We start from the raw sequence: 20,081 nt of genomic DNA on the forward strand, positions 1-20,081 counted from the left end.
AGTTATTTAATATCTGTGTCTCAGTTTTCTCACCTGTAAATGAAAAGCTGTTATTGATTTACTTATTCCATAGTTTGTCAAAAAAGTCACCTTAGGATTATTATTATTATTATTTGAGATGGCGTCTCACTCTGTTGCCCAGGCTGGAGTGCAGTAGCATGATCTCGGCTTACTGCAACCTCCACCTCCCAGGTTCAAGCTATTCTTCTGCCTCAGCCTCCCCAGTAGAGTAGCTGGGACTTAAGGTGTGCGCCACCATGCCAGGCTAATTTTTGTATTTTTAGTAGAGACTGGATTTCACCATGTTGGCCAGGCTGGTCTCGAACTCCTGACCTCAAGTGATCCGCCTGCCTCAGCCTCCCAAAGTGCTGGGATTATAGGCGTGAGCCACCACGCCCGGCCACAAGATTTTTAAACTTTACGAAGAATATATGGCATCTCTCTTTTTCTGGGGACTAAAACTTTAATGCTTCACTGATTGAACTTAGACTTTGAGCTAAAATAATTCTCAAGCATAAATTCATTACATTAAACATATATTTACCAATTGCTTTGTATGTCTAAGCCACAGTTCTCAGTACTGTGGATAAATGAAAAGTCGTTAAGGTGAAGCCTAAGCTCTGGGGGAACTGATCCAGTAACATCGATTGTGTTTCCAAACATTACCACAGTGGAAAAATTGAAAAAGGAAAATTTTAAAAACACCTTTAACAATATTATCTTAAAAGCAGGCAATACTCAGCGAGAAATTAAGCAAAATAAGTGCAATACAAATAGATGGGGAGAAAATCTTCAAAACATTGCTTAAATAAATTAAAGAAGACATAAACACATGGAGAAATATATAATGTTTATGGATTGGAAGGCTCAATATTTTTTAAGGAAATCATTCTCTCCAGATTGATCTATGACATCAATGCAATCCCAATAAAAACATCTCTCAGGGTTTTTTTTGTTTGTTTTTTGTTTTGTTTTGTTTTGTTTTTGGTCAAAAATGACAATCTGGCTCCAAAATTTATATGGAAATTAACAGAATTAGGATAGCACAAAACAATTTCAAAACAGAACAACAAAGTTGGAGGACTTATAACTGCTTCATTTCAAGACTTACTATAAAGTGGCCGAGCGTGGTGGCTCATGCCTGTAATCCCAGCACTTTGGGAGGCCAAGGCGGGTGGATCACGAGGTCAGGAGATCGAGACCATCCTGGCTAACACGGTGAAACCCCATCTCTACTAAAAATATAGAAAATTAGCCGGACGTGGTGGCAGGCGCCTGTGGTCCCAGCTACTCGGGAGGCTGAGGCAGGAGAATGGCATGAACCCAGGAGGCGGAGCTTGCAGTGAGCCGAGGTCGTGCTGCTGCCCTCCAGTCTGGGTGACAGAGCGAGACTCCGTCTCAAAAAAAAAAAAAAAAAAGACTTACTATAAAGTGAGAATAATCCAGTGTACAACTGACACAGCAAAGACATACAGATAAAAGAAACAGATAGGAAATATAGAAACAGATCCACAAATACATGACCAACCGAACTTTGACAAAAGTGCCAATATATTTAAATATGAATTTTTTTCAACAAAAGATACTGGAACAATGAGACATCCATATGGATGTGACCTCTGTCTCACACCTTATACAAAACTTAAATCATAATGTATCAGGGATAAAAAGTTAAAGCTAAAACTGTAAAACTTCTAGAAAAAAACATGGGCTAAGATTCTTCACATTTTTGAAGTAGGCAAAGATTTTTGGATAGAGCACAAAACAAAACCACAAAGAAAAAAATTAGTAAACTGGTCTTCATCAAATTTTAAATTTTCTCCTGGGGAGTGAGGGATAAAAGACTACGAATTGGGGTTCACTGTATACTGCTTGGGTGATGGACGCACCAAAATCTCACAAATCACCACTAAAGAACTTACTTATGTAGCCAAATACCATCTGCTCTGCAAAATCCTATGGAAATAAAAAAATAATAAAATAAAAATAAATAAAATAACATTTCTACACTTATTAAATGAAAAGACAAGTTACCAACTGCAAGAAAATATTTGCAATGCATACACTTGAGTACATACTGTATAATTCCATTCGTATTAAATTGATTTTTGCATATCAGTCTTATATCTTGTGGCCTCACTAAATTAAAGTATTAATTCTAGTAGCTTTGTGTTAGATTCATTAGGACTTTTTAATATACACCATCATGTCACCTAGCCCCATTTACTTCTTATTTTTCAACCTCTATTTTTTTTTTCTTTTTTAGAAACAGGATCTCACTCTGTTGCCTAGGCTGGAGTGCAGTGATGTGATTATAGCTCACTGTGGCCTTGAACTCGTGGGCTCAAGCGATCCTCTCATCTCAGCCTCCCAAGTAGCTGGGACTACAGGTGCATGCCACCATGCCTGGCTATTTTGTAAAAGCTTTTTGTAGAGACAGGGTCTCACTATGGTGCCCAGGTTGGTCTCTAACTCCTGACCTCAAGTGATCCTCCTGCCTCAACCTCCCAAAGTTCTGGGATTACAGGCGTGAGCCACCACACCCAGCCCCAATCTGTATTTCTTTTCTTCCTTTCTCTTACCTTATTTCACAAACTAGATCTCTAATACAATGTTGCATAGAAGTTGTGAAAATTAATATTAATTTATTTCTGGACTTAGGAGAAAGTATAGTCTTTAACCATTAGGTATAACTGTAGGTTTTTCATAGATTTGCTGTGATTTACAGAAAACAATGTAAGATTCAAATATACACATGCTTATTTATTTATCCCAATTATTCATCTGAATGTAAGGGAAATAATCAAAGTGAAGGTCCTCATTTTGTCTGCACTAGCTTTGCACCTCCCAAGAAAACCATCAACACCTAGACCCTTCCTTGGACTCTCTTTCTAGAAAACTCTCATTAAGACAGGTGCCTCCATCAAGAATGAATGAGTGAGATAATATTCAAAAGAAGATCATGTTTAAACTGAGCCTGATCAGAAATAAAAGTGAATCATGTGAGTTAGACAGAGACAGGGAAATTCCAGAAAGGTGGAAAAATAATTACATGAAATCCTAGAATCATAGATACACATGCAGTGTTTATACCATTGCCAGTAGTTTTAGTTGACAGGTATATTAGAGAAAGAGGTGAGAGATTAGCTGAGGGAGGAGGAAAGGAAGGAAATTGAGTTGCTATGAAATTCTAATTTTGTCCAGAAATTAACAGTTTCAAATTGAGATTTAAAAATATTTTAAAGAGGAAAATAAGCTGATTATACTTCTAATTTAGAACAATCACTAGTAGTTATCTGAAAGAGAGTAAATTAATAGGAGTGGAAATGGAGACACAATATGAGAAAAGACCATGGCAGACACCAAAGTAACAACTGGTAGGGGTCTGAAGTGAGACAGTGGTATGGTGGTATACAGATGAAGAGGAAGGATAGCTATATTAAGGAAGAAGGGACAATAGGACTGGGTTGTTGGGTTGAACAAGAGGGATCACAGGCAGGGAAACAAGTTTGTCATGAAAAAAAAGACTTGATATTTGTCAAATATTTGTATCCAGAATCCATAAAGTCTACTTACAACTCAATAATAAGAAAACAAACAACCAGTAAAAAAAAAAGGGGCAAAATATTTTGATGTACTCCAAATATACAAAGTCAGTATTTATAGGAAAAGAAGCTAAATATTATTAGTGATCACAGAAGTGCAATTTAAAATAACAATGAGATATTACTGCACTTCACCACAAAAGCTACAATGAAAAACTCTGGAGCAACTATTACTCTCATACACTGATAGTGAGTATAAAATGGTACAAACACTTTGCACCCCTCAGTATTTACCTAATTCTACTTGTAAGTATTCACACTCCAGCAATTATAGTGTTAGGTATTTACTCAAGAGAATTGAAAACACATATCCATAAGCACCTTAAACATCAGTGTTCACAGCAGATTTATTCACAACAGCCCCAACCCGGAAACAACCCAAATGTTCAACAAGTGAATGCGTAAACAAATTGTGGTATGTTAATAGAATAGAACCGTACCCAGCAATATAAAAGAACAAGCTGCTGATACATCTAACAACATGACTGAATGTCAAAAACAGTATGCTAAGCAAAAAGTCAGACACAAAAAATTACATTTTGACATTGGAATCAGAAGTGACTATGTTATAACCAAGTGGATACATAAAGAAGAGGCTGGACATTAGGGCCTGGATCTTAGAAGAGAAATCTGGAACAAATATGCAGGTTTGAACATCACCAGCCTTATTAGAGACAAAAGAGTAGATGAGATCACCAAGGAGGAGTGTTTAGGACAGCCAAAGCTAGACATAGGGAAATATTAGCATTGTAGGGACACAAAAAGAAGAAAATACTGTCCAGGCGCGGTGGCTCACACCTGTGATCCCAGGACTTTGGGAGGCCGAGGCAGGCAGGCGGATCGTTTGAGCCCAGGAGTTTGAGACCAGCCTGGGCAACACGGTGAAACCTTGTCTCTACAAATAATAGAAAAATTAGCCAGGTTTACTGGCACACGCCTGGTCCCAGCTACTGGGAAGGCTGAGGTGGGAGGATCACTTGAGCCTGGAAAAGTCGATGCTACAATATTTGCCAGTTTGGATAACAGAGTGAGACCGTCTAAAAAAAAAAGAAGAAGAAGAAGAAGTGCAGAATGCAGACAAAAAGAAGAAGTAGGGGGAGGATAATCAAGCAAAGGAAAATAATTGTGGGAGAGGACAGTCTGCTGCAAAGGCCAGAGAGGGACAAAGGAAGAAAAGGGTAAATATTCTTGCACTAGACTGCTACAAAATACTTAGCACAGAGGAGGCCATTTTACAGGAAGAGTCAAAAATTCTATTGTAGTGGGTGGAGGAGTGAATGGGCAGAGAAGATGGGGACAGAGAAAATACCCTACACCTACAAAAGTGTTTTGGAAAGGAAAGAACTACAAAGTCTATGTCTTTGCAAATGTCATATTTCTACCCAATTGTAAATTTTTGGTTATTTCACAAATACCTCACAGTGACTACATTCTCAGTAAGATGTTTACGGTATCACCCATGTATTTCTGATAAAGGAAAAGCTGACATAGAGAAAAGTGCATTTTATGAACTAGTTCATATATTATATAAAAGTAAAGAGCCAGATTGCAGTATAGAATTGAAATGTGTTTTGCAAATTCTTGCTTTTGCTCTATACAGAAATCCTAGGCTGTATTTCCCCTGTTCCGCTTCACTTATATCTTATGTGATTGTCACCTTGTGTTTCTCCATTTAAAAATAAAAGGCAAACTCAGCAGTTCCTTTTTCTTAAACTGCTTCAGTAACCAGCAGTTGCCACATTAAAAGCTTTAGCTGCAGGACTATAAAAATAGTCTAATGCTCCCTAGCAAGTAGCTACATTTCAGCCAGTTCTCTTTTCAGGGATGTAGCAAGGTCAAATCTAATGGCCAGGGAAGGACAGGCTATGAGAGAGAAGGGAAAGCCAGTCGACATTCACAGAGCAAAAGTGCATTGTGCTTGGAATTTTTTGTGTAAGTGTTAAACAGTGCCCACAGTTAACCACCTGCTTGTTGTTTAGAAGGGTTCAAATGAACAATTTCAAGCACAATTGAATAACACTCAAAAGAAAATCAAGTGTAATTTCCTAAGTTGCTGAAGCAAGGATTCTTCTATGAAACACCATTAGTATTTCTAAACCTGATTTGATTATGTTTGAAATTTAATGCACACAGTTTAGTGGCACTTAGAAATTTCTTTGTGCAAAGATGGAATTACAAGGTAGACCTTTATAAATGATTGTTTCTTTCTGTGTATGTATTTTTTTAATTCTTTGTGTCATGATTGTAATAAAACTAAATGATTAAAGATTAAATGTCATTTCTTTTTTGTCTTCCTTATGACAATATTTTGTTTTGCATTTAAGATACATTAAAAAGTAAGGAAAATATACCACATAAAAACACTCACATCACACCGCTTGTATAGCTCGTCTTGAAATTCTTCACCTGCGTACTATCTCTAAATATTTATCGTTAGGAAAGAAAGGGTATGTTGGAATCTTCTGGTTACTTTGATAAATCTCTTAAGAGGGTAATTCTTTTACTGCCTTTATTAAATGCCAACTTCACATATCACTGCTGCTTTAAAACCTTTTTCCCTCAATGACAGGATCAAGTTAATGCTGTAATCTAATCCTTACAGAATCCCTCAATCCCAGCTCTGTAGGTTACTCACTGCCATGAGCATCAGCCCTTGTTTTAGACACGTTTCCAACCAGGGACAACCTCTTCCTTGTATTCTACTTAAACAAATCTTTCCCATCCCACAAGCCTCAACACGTCAATTTTCTTGACTATTTCAACAGAATCAATATCTGATTTCTATGTCTCCATTCACATTTAATATTTGTACCCACACTAGGCCTTAATAATTTTCTTTCTTACAACCTCTCTTATATCACTATCTTCTAACCTTAGATAGCTTTCCATGTGCATCGTCTTCCTAAATAGATTATCTTCTTGAGTGCAAGAACTTAGTGTTTTCTTAACACTTAAATGACTGCTAAGATACTATACACTTAGCAGCAATGTTTGATAAGGATTTGTTAACTAATATTTGAAGGAAAAAAAGAATATTAACCTCTTTAAATATAAAAGTGATTGTAATTACAATTTTGTTACATACATCATTAAAAAGACAAACAAAAAAACGCACTCTGTGGGAAAATATTTCTAATAAATAGATTTTAAAGAAACTATTCAAATCAATGTTTTAATAACTCTCTACCAAAATATGTATATTTCTTCTAAAAGTCACAGAGCATTTCTTGAAAATCACTTCCAGAACACCTCATAAAACAGCCTGGATTCAGTAATCCCCTAATCTCCAGGAATTTATCCTGAGGCAAAAAAGTAACTATCCAATTTTATGTTCACACTGTAGGTTAACTATTGCATCAATGTGAACATTCACCAAAGTTTGCACATATTAATGTTTTAAAATTAAGATGCTGAAATTGCAGAATTACAACTGAGGGAAGAAAACGCTATGGCTAATGCCACTGAAACTAAAGCATTCGTTTTATTTCATGCATAGGTTTTACAATCTACATTGATATAAATATTTTGCCTTTCTCTGCAACTACAAGCAGCAGCTAATAATGAAGCAGTTGAGAACCTGACTTAATGATTGCTAACCAATAGTATTTGGCTGGTGAAGCTGGTTAGCACTGACTTAATGCAAAATATTCAGGACACTTAACAAAACTGCCCCCAAAATGGAAAAAAAATAGATAAGCAAAAGAAGTTAAGAATCTATACCAAAAGTAAAACCAATTCAGTGTTGTGCCTCTCTTATGCTAAGTCTCAGAAAACATCAACTTTGTAGGGTTCAGAATATAAACCAAACAGCTAATCTTCTCATAATGTCATTCTGAAACAGCCATCATGAATTAGAAATCAAGCTGAACTATTCTTGATTGGGTAAGAAACCCAATCCGAAGGTTTATTGCAGATATTGGGGTGTGAATAATGAGTTTCATAGAGTATTTTTTTACGTCCCAAACAATACATTACTCTTAATATTTTAAAACTATATCTTCAAACAAAAGTGAAATGACCCCTAATTCCCTAATTCCAGTGCTCAAGGATTTAGTCATTTTGATCATACATACTAGCAGATATATAATTGAATGCCGATTAATGCTAAATGCTGTAAAAAAAAAATTACACAGGGGAAATGGGTAGTGAATGACAAAGTGTGCTTCTTTTGAAAGGGTAGCAAGAAAGGTTAATTTGGTGTGATGGCATTCTTACAGAGACCTTTAACATTCCAGGAAGACCAAAGAGCAGGAGCAAAGCCCTGGGACAGACATGTGTTTGGCAAGTTCAGGGAACAGCATGAAGCCAGGGTCTGGAGAACAGTTGGGGATGAATGTGGGGATACTGGAAATGAAGGTAGAGCAGTTGTTTGGTTCCGTGTCCTGAAAAGGCTTGTAGACCACATGCTTGTGATTTTAAGTGTAATGGGAGCTATTTTAGGTTTGAGAGCAGGTCAACCCAGTAGTCATTTAGTAAATGTTTAAAAAGTGCAAAAAAACAGTTGCTTGGTAGAAAAAAAGAAACAAAATCTATTGTCCTAAGTGCCATGTAGAGAAATGGCTATTGAAGAAGTATCCCTTCCAGTTCTGAAATTCTGGAATTCTATAACTCCTTGGTTGAAAGGAACGAAGGAAGTAAAATTCCAGTGCCCATTGGAGCCAGCTTTTAAGTCTCCAACACCCTCTGCATACACTGCATACAAATAAAACACAATTTAAAAATAATCGAACATAATTATATAGAAACCAAACTACGACACATCTTCCTTTATTTAAAATAGAGTTCTATATGCTTCACAGAAACAAGTGCAAGTGCTTGATTTATTATCTTTCCCACTTTACAAAACAATACATTTTCAGAAAATGCATACATAAAAATATAACATTTAGGCAGATAATTATTTACATCTGAAGACAGATGAAAGTTACGCGATAATATTAAAAAGCTTTAAAATAAATACTTTTATGACTTGCTGTTGGTAAAGTTAAACATTTTGGTATAAAGGCTATCACTGAGTTTTTAATAAATTCTAAAACACTATTATTTCTAAATAAAATAAGTCTATACATTTACTATAAAATGCATATTTTCACAGACTAGAAATTAATGAAACATCTGAATATCATTCACTTCTCTTTGGAATTTGAAATTCTCTTCACCTTCGACATTTAAATTACAACTACTAAAATCCATCTACATATTTTCGATACAGTTTATTGCCCAATTCTTATTTTAAAACCTAATTTATTTTTTCATATTCCTTCCTTATATACATTCCTTTGGGCCTGTCGGCTGAAAGACAATCTTTTTACATACTTAAGAGTATCAGCTAGCTTACAAAAAGTCTTTACAACGGTGATTCTTTTCACAGTAGTTCAAGAGTTCAAGGCATGTTTTGCAATGTCAAACTGCAATGGTTTTGACATTTGTAATATGTTCTTAGGTATAAGAAGAGTCACGCTACCAAAAGAAAAGTATAATTAGTATTAGTACTTTGAAAGTCAATCCAAAATTCCTTTTTTGAGATCTGAATCTAATTTTCTGTTTTTAGGACATTTAAAAACCTGAAACACAGATCAAGTTTGAATAATCTTCTCCAGTCTAGAATTAGAAGAGTACATGAGCATGACACTAGTCATTGCAGAAATGAACTAGAATTTAATATTTTGGCTCAGATACTCTTATTTTGTATAAAGAGGAAAAAAAGGGCTGGGTCTTCAAAAATAGTTGCTATTATTTAGCCTATGGAAGAAATAGAAATATTAGTAAATTTCATTCTATGCTTGCATTTCCTAGACAAAATTTAGGCACACAATCCTCTCTTTACAGGCAAAGTCAGTAATTAGCTCCATGCATAGAATGAAAACTGTGTGTAAGATGTCAAAATTAGGGTCCATGTGCCTTGCTGCAGATTGTCTGGGTTGAAAAATTAAACCAACACGATAAACATACAATTTCTTTTCTCTCAGGAATGCCAGGATGAAAAGATAAAGTATTACTTCTTCTAAGTTCTATGTTCAATTTGCAGACGTCAAGAATTATTTTGGCTTTTTAATTCTCATTTTCTGAAGATGTATAAGCCAGACCATTCTTTAAACATATATAAGCCAATAAGATGCTTTTCTGTAAAATATAAAATTATGTCTGGGAGCCAATTGCAGTTGGATTTTAGCCCCCATCTGCCCCTCAGCTGGGAAGATTTGTATAGAGCACAACAGGCCCGACTGGATGTGATGGCAGTGGGTATAAGGGTAATCCCCTAAAGCACTCAGATTCTCAGTGGCCCTATTAAAATTCAGATTAATGTAACCCACAGTAAACTCTTGCAGTTAAAACTGTTAGGTCTGGAGAGAAAAATTTCTTTTAGGATAACCTGGACCAATGATCAGGAAATACAGTCACATCTGAAAATATTGAAATCTAGGATGAAATAGAGCTCTTCTCTCAAATGTATTCATCTACAACTGAAAGAGAAAAGTATGCTGGCAGTTCTATTATTGTTAGGGGAATTTTAAAATAGAGATTGTTACCTAATTTTGCTGTAGTATTATATTCCAAACTAATAGCATAATGGCTTAGTTTTAAGAGATGTCAAAAGCAAAACAAAGCAATGGTATGGAACAGCAGAAATAAATTTAGCAACCACATTATGGGGCATATATTTCAAATTGTCTTTCCCAGTCACTATTTCTCAAGTGGGATTTAGCATTAAAGCAAAAGTAGACATTCTTTACATGTTAGCTAAAAGTTAGAATACAATTAACAGCTAGTCTTTTTAGGTTTTGGAAAAAAAAAATCATCTCTGCCATTAACAAATACTCTATAGTGCCAAATGAAGGATTACTGGAGAAGTTACGAGGTGAAACCTCTTACACATCAGTGGGGAACTTAAAATCTTGTTAAGAAGTTCATTGTGTAGCAGTTTGGACAGATTAAAAGATAACTAAAGAATTATAGGAATTATAGACTGACTTGGGATTGATGAGATCTGCCAAACATTTTTTAATGCACTAAAAGAAGATGAATGCCAAAGACAAACTAATGAGAAACTGACGGGGGAAAAAAAAGAGAAAGAGAGAAAAGTCAGATAATATACCACTGGACATAGTCCCAAATTCAGCTATTAAATCACCTTTCACCCCCATTCCAAAGTACAAAGAGAAAGAACAATCCTTACAGAAAGGGTGGGGGATGTCAGGAAGCTTTTCTAATTATTACTGGCACTGAGAAATTCTATACTCTCTCTGTCCCTAAATTTTATCCATTAATTTTATCAGCACCCCAGTGGTTGCCTACTTAGCTTGACAACCATTCTACAACTCTCTCTTTGCCTAGTTTAGTTTTTCTCACTGACCCCACCCTGAGTGAGTAAATTATTTTAGTAGAAACACAAGAAGTGGGATTTTATCATCATCATTGAATGGCACATTACGTTAGTGTGCATTCAAGGTAGGTTTAGATGCATGCAAATTAATTTTTAATCAGTAAAAGTTGGGGATATGGCAAGGAACAGTGCTGGGTGTCACCACCTGGCTTTCATGAGAGTTCTGCTAATAACTAGTAGTCATTTAATCTCTGATCCTTGGTCTCATCATCGAAACAAAACTGGAATCAAGTTATATAATCTCTGAGAGTACTAAGGGATTCTCTTTCATTAGAAGGCTAAATTCCAGATGGTTAAGTTAAATAATAGTTATTTTTTTAATTAGAAACTAATGATAATGTTGAAAGATAGTGAGGGAATATTAAGAAAAAAAGTGAGAAAAATAATGAAATATAAAGCAAGGCTAGATGGAAAAAAGAAAGTCAAATATCTATATATTTTCATTAAAATGTTTTGAAAAATGCCCATATTATAAAAATTCTACTTAATATTAACGTTTTTTAAAAACTTATATTCCAATTGACTTGTTATTTAGAAGCAGCTCTCAAGATAAAACAATTACTGTTTTCACTAAAATAGCAGAAAAACTCCATGTAGGTATTAGCACGCAGAGCTAGAACTAAGCATTGTCAAACAGAAATGGTATGTTTCACAAAAGATGCTTAAAATATCTTCGAAAACCACAATGGTGCCATTTTAAGATACTCATACTAAACATTCCTAAGTAGCTTGTAATAATGTGTTTGTGAATTTATTTAAAGGAATGATTATTGAAGACATCAACTGCCAGCTTTTATTCATTTAGTACTGTTATTTTCTTAATTTTCCAGTGGGAAACAAAATTTCTATATTTTAAATACATTTATTTAGCCAAATACACTCTCATACTTATTTCAATCAAAGACTATGCCCTAACAAGCAATTTTAAGTTGTTTACTCAAACTTTGTATAATGGCAAACATCAACTCCCTGTTTTCAGATGATTTGCTAAGCAGGTTCCTTGGTACTTTTGCGCAGACTCAAAGATAACCCTGAGTTTTCTCTGCCCCAATGAGTCACATGGTGGCAAAATTCCAGGAAAATAGAAGTAGTTTTGTTTTATTTTATTAATAATTCTACAATAGTAGCTGTAATAAAATAATAAATTACTGTGGAACTTCTAACCTAATGAATCTATTGTAGATTTTCATTTTTAAATAAAAGCTAATTTTAATTTTTTCAGATACTGCAACCAGGTTACTATTTTCATACAATCATGGAAATTTAAAATGCAAAGTTAATTGAAAGTATAAAGATGAAAAGCAAGTGCTATGCCTAAAATAGTGCACGACAGTCATGTTTCACTTAACTCTCAAGTCAGAACATAAATTAAGAATTCTAGATGTGACATGCCAAATATTTTAGACATAGAAGAAAGCATACAACAGAATCTGTACCAATTACAAACTTAAAGGCAAAATTTACAAGGCAACAAGTTCATGCTGAAATACTGACAACAAATAATGTTTCTCTTATTTTCAGAAAGTGATGCTGCATTTAAATCCCATCACCACTTTATACAGTACTAAAAATTCATAATAGCGTTTTCCCAAGTCTTGTATTATACCCCAAAGCCAAAATATCTGTAAGGAGTAAAGAACACTGATACTCTGAACCTAACCTAAGAAGAATTTTTTTTTTTTTTTTTTTTTGCTTATAACAAAATTTAAATGAAATAAATATTACACAAAGGGACTCCATTAAAAACAATATAACATTTGACAGCATAAGTATATACAAGAAGCCTGCCTTATGCTCTATACTTCATCATCCTATTTTTGTAAGTGAGCATATTCTATATATAATCCTGTTAAGAGTAAAGGAAATATTATAACTTTTAACATTTTCCTCATCATTTTTGCTGCTCTATTCCCTTTCTTTAAAAATGTGTTTTGTAATTGAAATATAAGACTATTCAGCTAGGAGTCATAGTTAACCAACACAAGAACAAGAAAAATACCTCAAAATGTACTAACATACGGATTTCTTCAGAGTGAAAGTTGAACCAATAAAATATGAAATTATATTTAGACACCCTCAAATAAGCTACTTAACATAATGACAAGAAGAATGGAGATGTTAAAAAATCCTCTCTTAAAAATTCAATAAGCATATTTACCCAACATAAGTAAATAAAACAGGAAATATCATTCTTGTTTATTTGAGGCACATACAACTATAGTAAATAAATAATTTCATTCTTATATATGCAGAACAACAATCTATGAGAAATTAGTAACAAGCATAAGCAAGATTACCCCTTTACATAGGCTCTTTTTAAAAAATCACTTCACATAGGCACTTTTAAAAACTGATGATATATTTAGATTGTCTGTAATATCCAAATAAAGCTACTTTCTAAATGCGTTGCAAATGAAAGCGATTTTCAGACCTATCCTAGAAACCCACTGTCATGCAGAACTCAAGACATCCCACTTCATATTTTATCTGTCAATTTATTTTCTTCCCCCACACACTCACATCCCTATTCACATTCCCAAATTAGACTTTAAAATCCCTGAGGGCAGGACCTATCTATCTTTGTATTCCCTCTTGTACCCGATATTGTGGCAAGCAAGATATGGGTACTCTATGATTATTTAATAAGTGGATGAGAGCATTAACAAGTATGGAAGTACACGCAAATTCCATAGCTGTCAGTGTTTTGCCTTCCTTATTTCAGCTCAGTAAAATGAAGATATATTCAGTAACATATTTTCATAGTGAAATGAAGCATAATCACTAAACTGTATTCTATGAGAAAATACAGAAGTATATCCTTCAGAACACTATTACCCAAGCTGTGCTTTGCTTTATAGAACAGTTAAATATGGGATAGTAAAAAGTTTCTCCTCCTCTTAATAAAAGGGTTCCACCACGATCAGGTAATCTGAGCAATCCAGTTTAAAAAAAAAATTCAAGTAGCATTTCTTTACTGTTATTAGTTTTGGTTTTTTGTTTTGTTTTGTTTTTTGTTTTTACTGTTATCAATAGCATTTATTTCATTCTTCAAAATACATTATATGCTAACATGTACTATCACTTTCTAAGCAATATCAAAGAACACTTTGGTCTTGGATCATCTCAGCAGAAGAAAGTTCTATGGAATGGAGTTTGACAAAAGATGTTTTAGGAGAATAAAAGACATCATGTTAAATTTCCTTTACCAAAATAGCATTATAGATTTGAAGGGCATATTTAACGTCCCATTAAATATTCATTACTCTGTGTCCACAGAAAGTAGAATGAAGGCGGAACTATCATGAGCATTCTTCTGTACTCACTCGCTCATTGTGAAAGGGTAGAGGAATATGTATTTGCTGTTTCTCATACCCTCTGTAGGGTTTGGTTGTTACACTTCATTGAAGAGTTTTCTTAATTCTTCTCAATATATTCTCAAAATATTTCCTTCTTTCCTCTTCCTCTTCTGTCTTTTCTTTCTAAGTGTATATGTACAAAGGAAATAGGGACCTCTGAATTGTATCTTAAAGATATTTTCAGACAATGAATATTTATGTTTGATTAATCTTTGGAAGTGTTCAGAAAACATTAATACTCATTAACGAATGGGATAACCATGATATTTCTATGAGAAAAAAATGTCAACAGATATGGTTCTGAGATTTCATGCAGGTCCATCATGATTCTGCAAAATAATATGCCTTCTACATGACTAAACCACAAATATCATAATAAAAGATTGCATACGGAGAAAAGCACTATTCAAGGAAAAGTAGGAAGCTAGTTGACTCTACAGTGCTCATTATCACAAGATGTGGACCTAGTGCCAGTTCTGCCATTAGCTGTGTGACTTTGGGACATTTCTCAGCGTCTCAGGATATCAGGTATGTTTTTTGCAAAGGAAAGGAACAAGTTTAGTGGTTCAGCGACTGCTGCAGTAGTGGATTATGAAGGAGAACAGCAGAAGGGGAGACCAAGCACGTGGGACACCGATCTCACATCTTCCACTGAGCAGCTCCACTTTCACATGTTTGATATATTAAAATTTAGAGCAATATTTATTTTTAAAAAGTCCTGCTAACTTAAAAATGGGGAAACATAGATTGCATGACCTAAATTTCTATTTAAGATAGCATGGTCTAGTTTGCATGTTTAATTAATATGTTTTCGTCTCAGAAAAAAAAAAAAAGTTTTAACATCTTTTCCTGTTCACTCATGTGCTCTTGGTTCAAGTAAAATAAAAACTTAATGACTATATCATTTTTATAGAGCTTATTTTATACTTTTGTAATATATTTCTTTCTTATTAAATAAAAAGATGAGTGGAGGTGTTGCTTTCAAAATAAAATTAAACATAACAGAGAGATTGGATGAAGTCAACTCCTGCCCATGCTTAACTTTAGAGTTATCTTTTCACGCGGCCTTATGGGCACTTAAATACTGTACTGTCTTATCTTTGAGGTAGAACAAAAAAAATGGCAAAAACATTCACATAAAGGGGAAAATGGAAAAGAAAGCTGTGAGAGATTTCTTTTTAACATAATTATCATCATTAGGCTTTGCAGTCTTCTTTGACACAAAGTTGAGATATAGTCTTCTTAATACGAAGAGCAGTTAGGCGGGCCGCTCCGTTGGCATACCAACACTCACGCATTATTCTCCCCATGACTCGGAGTGCCTTTAAGAGAGAAAAAAATATCAAAGACTTTAGCTACTCACGTAAAACAGAGCACAAAAGAAGTAAAGCCATAAACCCAGGAATTGATGCCAAGTTTCTTTATTTTTTTTTAAGAGATGGGGTCTTGCTATGTTCCCCAGGCTGGAGTGCAATGGCTATTCATAGGTGCAAGCATAGCACGCTACAGCCTCAAACTCTTGTGCTCAAGCGATACTCCTGCTTAATCTTCCAAGTAGCTGGGACACAGGCATGCACCACTGTATCTTCCATTGATGCTAACTAAGCTTTGATGAAGAAATAGTAAATGTAAAACAATATGAGAAGAAGATTAGGGTCAAACTCCTTCAAAAATTATATCAAAACTCAAATATTAACCTTGTAGAGACTAACTAAAAAATGTTTCAATCCACTGATTTCTGGGAATATGGGACATGAAAAACATCAAGGGATATGGGAAGGCTTGGAAATTCCCTGTATCTTGATGTTGGTGATGAGTACACAAATGTAGACATATGAAAAAAATTCATCAATCTGTATAAGATTTGTGAGTTTTACCAAATGTAAATTATACTACAATAAAAATTATGATGCAAGTATAAATATCAGAAATTCTGGACTTTAAAAATGAACTAGCAAAGAGATAAGATAAATACTAAGAGGGGAAAACAATGAAAATGCATGAAACCAGAGAAATAAAGGAAACTGCTGAAGCAAGTGGCTGCTGTAGGGGTATCTGCTACTCTCATGGTCTAGAACTTCAGAACTGGTGGATCGCATGTAATAGAGAGTACAGCCCACAGCACACAGAAAGTTTCAGATCAAGATGCCGGCCAGGCAGTGTCTCATGCCTGTAATTCCAGCACTTTGGTAGGCTGAGGTGAGAGAATTGCTTAAGCCCAGGAGTTCAAGACCAACCTGGGTAACACAGGGAGACCCTCTCTCTACAAAAAAATTTAAAAACTTAGCCAGGTGTGGTGGTCCCAGCTATGCAGGAGGCTGAGGTGAGAGGATTGCTTGGGCCCGGAAATTCAAGGCTGCAGTGCGCCATGATCACACCACTGCACTCTAGCCTGGGTGACAGTGCAAGACTCTGTCTCAAAAAAAAAAAAGATGCTTAGAAAGCCCTCAATTTAAGGATGACTACTTCCCTGAAACCCTCTAAGGGAAGTTGCCTAAGTCTTGGCTCTTGGTGAAGAAAAAAACAATCAAGCCCATGCCTTTAAACATTGCAGTAAACCTCAGCTCATAATGAAAATTCACAAATACATAAGGAAAAAAGGTACCATAAGCAAGAGTCCGTTGTAAATAGTAGTTTTGGCCCATAAAAACATTAGATGCTAGAACTAAATGATATAAGTATATAAAATATGTTTTTAAAAGGAAAGAGAAATACAAAATATGAGTAAAAAATGACAATATTTTAAAATGTGAAAAAGTACCAATAAAACATCTTGATATCAAAAATATAACAATTGGCCAGGTGTGGTGGCTCACGCCTGTAATCCCAACACTTTGAGAGGCTGAGGCGGGTGGATCACCTGAAGTCATGAGTTCGAGACCAGTCTGGCCAATGTGGTGGCACGTGCCTGTAATGCCAGCTACTCCAGAGGCTGAGGGAGGAGAATCATTTGAACTCGGGAGGCGGAGGTAGCAGTAAGCTGAGATCATGCCACTGTACTCCAGCCTGGGCGACAGAGCAAGATTCTGTCTCAAAAAAATAAATAAATAAAGTAGAAAACTCAATGGATGAGTTAAATAGCAAATTAGACATATCTGAAGGCAGAATGAAAGAACTGAAAAATAAATCTTGAGAGATACATACCATAATGACACAAATACAGAAAATATGAGTTAATTTAAAAAGCAAATTATAATGAAGGGTCTAACATGCATTTAATGAGTTCTCCAAAACTGAGTAATAGAAACAATCAGAGAAAAAACTATTTGAAGAAATATGACTCCGAATTTTCCAGAACTGAGGAAAGTCACAAACCACTAGAATAAGATAGTCCAAATATTCCAAGCAAGATTAACCAAGAGATATCTATACTGAAGACATCATAGAGAAACTGCAGAATGCTGAAGACAGAAAAGTTCTTTAAAGTAGTCATAAAGAAAAGCTAAATTAACTAAAAATTTATTGATTGATTATTGCTGACTTCTCAGTAGCAAACTGGAAAGTAGGTAATAGTGGGATAATAACTTTAAGGTGTTTAGAGAAAATAACTGTCAACCTAAATTTCTATGGTTAGACAAACTATTTGTTCAAGACTGAGGACAAAATAAAGACATTTTGGATACGCCCAAACTGAAAAATCTTACAACCACTAGGCCTTCTCTAAAAAAACAAAATAAAATACTTTTAAAGGATTCATGTCAGGAAGTCAGAAAATGATTTGAGAGGTAAGAAGAAATGCTAAGCAAAGAAAATGGTAAACATGTGAATAAGTCTAAATAATGATAGCATAAAAAGAGGCCAATATCTATTATATGAGATTGACATAAAACAAGACAGAAACAAAGTACTGGACAAAAATTGCATATATCAGGAATGTACAAAATTGATCACACTAAAATGACTATGTTGGGTCTATTCCAAGAATGTATATTTGGTTTAACACTGGAAAATCCATAAATGTAAGTCATTGCATTAAAAAACTAAAGCAGAATGCTATATCATCACCTCACAGATATAGCATATGCTTCCATTATATGGAATACTACACAGCAATGAAAATGGACAGATTATAGCTACACACATATAATGGAGAGTGAAAACATTTTGAAAATAATATCTACAGTAAGTTTCAATCACATAAGTTTCACAAATATGCAAAAGTAAACAACATATTGTTATTCTGGATATATGTATATATTCTGAAAAAATACACATATAGTAAAATTCTAAAGCAAAGCAAGAAAATAGTAAAGAAATAATTGATTATAATACTAATCTCTCAGAGGGGTAAGGAATCTTCAAAGGTATTGAAAATGTTCTATTTTTCAAACCTGGTAGTGGATTCACTAGTTTTCATTCTATTATACTTTAAACATATATGTTTATATTGTTTCATGTACATAATTATTAGAAAATTTTAAATTTAATTTCAATTGTATTATAAATGCTTCAAAATTTGCTTCTCAAGTATGTAGGTAAGATATCTACACAAAATATAAAAATAACAAAACACAAATCTTGTGTTTTAAATTAGAAATTAGAAAAAGGGTTGAGAAACATGATTAAATTAGAAAAGGGTTGAGAAACATGAAGGAACAGAAAAATGAGACAAAAAGGCAACTATAGAAAATGTTCCCTAAAACAAAACCAGGCTAAAAGACATCACCTAAAAAAGACCTCATTCGTTACATTAAAATATGGCAAAAAATAGACAGCAATAACTGAAATGAGAGACATTAAAGTATCAGAATGGTTCTGAAACTAGTTAGATGGTTTAGACTCTTTTTCCCACCTTCTACTCTTTTTCCTTGTAAGAGCTAGAAAAAAATCTCTATCTTCACATAAGGCATAACAAGTATTGCAATAACCATTTACTGTTTGTCTAGTACATTACAGTTAAGTACTGGTTTGCTGGAGATGATGAGATAAATAACAATGGTCTCTGATGTGAGGGAGCTTTTCTAATGAGAGAATAAGTTCAAACTTCAGCAGGTTAGAGATGAGGTATAACTTACTGAATATAAAGATGATTGGATTGTAATATTCTGTGTGGCAGAGACATTAACTGCCCACTGAGTCTACCTGTGTTCCCTGCAGTTCCTAGCACCACTGCAGTTTGGGGGGACCATGTGACAAATTCTGGTAGGAGCCATGAGTGGAAGAGATGTGTGTCACCTGATGCCAAAGCATTAAAGAGCCAGTGTGTGATCCTCTAGCTCCTCTCTTCACCTGACCTAGAGATCTGGAAACTACGTGTCCAAGGATCAAAATCAGAGTGATTACTGAGTCACTGCAGTGAGAACAGGTGCCATGGGGAGTTGTCTAACCTGCAGAGCAGTTTCTGTAAGCAAGAAATAAAGTGAAAAGTCACTGAGATTTCAAGATTTGTTACTATCACATAACCTGGCATTATGCATGCATAGCACTAAAGGGAAAAAAAAACTCTTCTGAAGACTTATAAAAAGACATATGTCTACATATATGGAATGAATTGGATGCTTACATTAAAAAGGAAAAACTATACGGTCTCTGAAAATTCTCCCTGGTACTCACCTCAAAAATATAATAAGAAAAATATAGATAAAAACATAGCCTTACTTCACAACTTTGCCACTGGTTTGGGATACTTGGTCGAAACTTCTGGTCACAAACAACCTTTCTCATTTCCTCTATCGAGGGATCTGAAGGCACCATGTCATAATAAGGCAATTGGTACTCCTCAACAATTCCTGTAAG

At 34.6% G+C, this 20,081-nt stretch overlaps 1 protein-coding gene across 2 annotated transcripts in view; it reads right to left on the reverse strand.

Annotated features, from left to right (window-relative positions):
* Window positions 1-8,356: 8,356 nt before the first annotated feature.
* The window catches only part of ACVR1C (activin A receptor type 1C), a 99,753-nt gene continuing 88,028 nt past the window's right edge, over window positions 8,357-20,081 (reverse strand). For both annotated transcript variants that reach the window (XM_005573230.5, XM_005573224.5), the window contains 2 exons: window positions 19,944-20,074; window positions 8,357-15,667 (listed from right to left, as the gene is read on the reverse strand). In XM_005573230.5, coding sequence (XP_005573287.3) covers window positions 15,542-15,667; window positions 19,944-20,074 — 257 coding nt within the window. In that variant the 3' untranslated portion in view covers window positions 8,357-15,541. The remainder of the gene's footprint in view (window positions 15,668-19,943; window positions 20,075-20,081) is intronic.

This window comes from Macaca fascicularis, chromosome 12 (assembly GCF_037993035.2).
Source record: "Macaca fascicularis isolate 582-1 chromosome 12, T2T-MFA8v1.1".
NCBI classification, from domain to species: domain Eukaryota; kingdom Metazoa; phylum Chordata; class Mammalia; order Primates; family Cercopithecidae; genus Macaca; species Macaca fascicularis.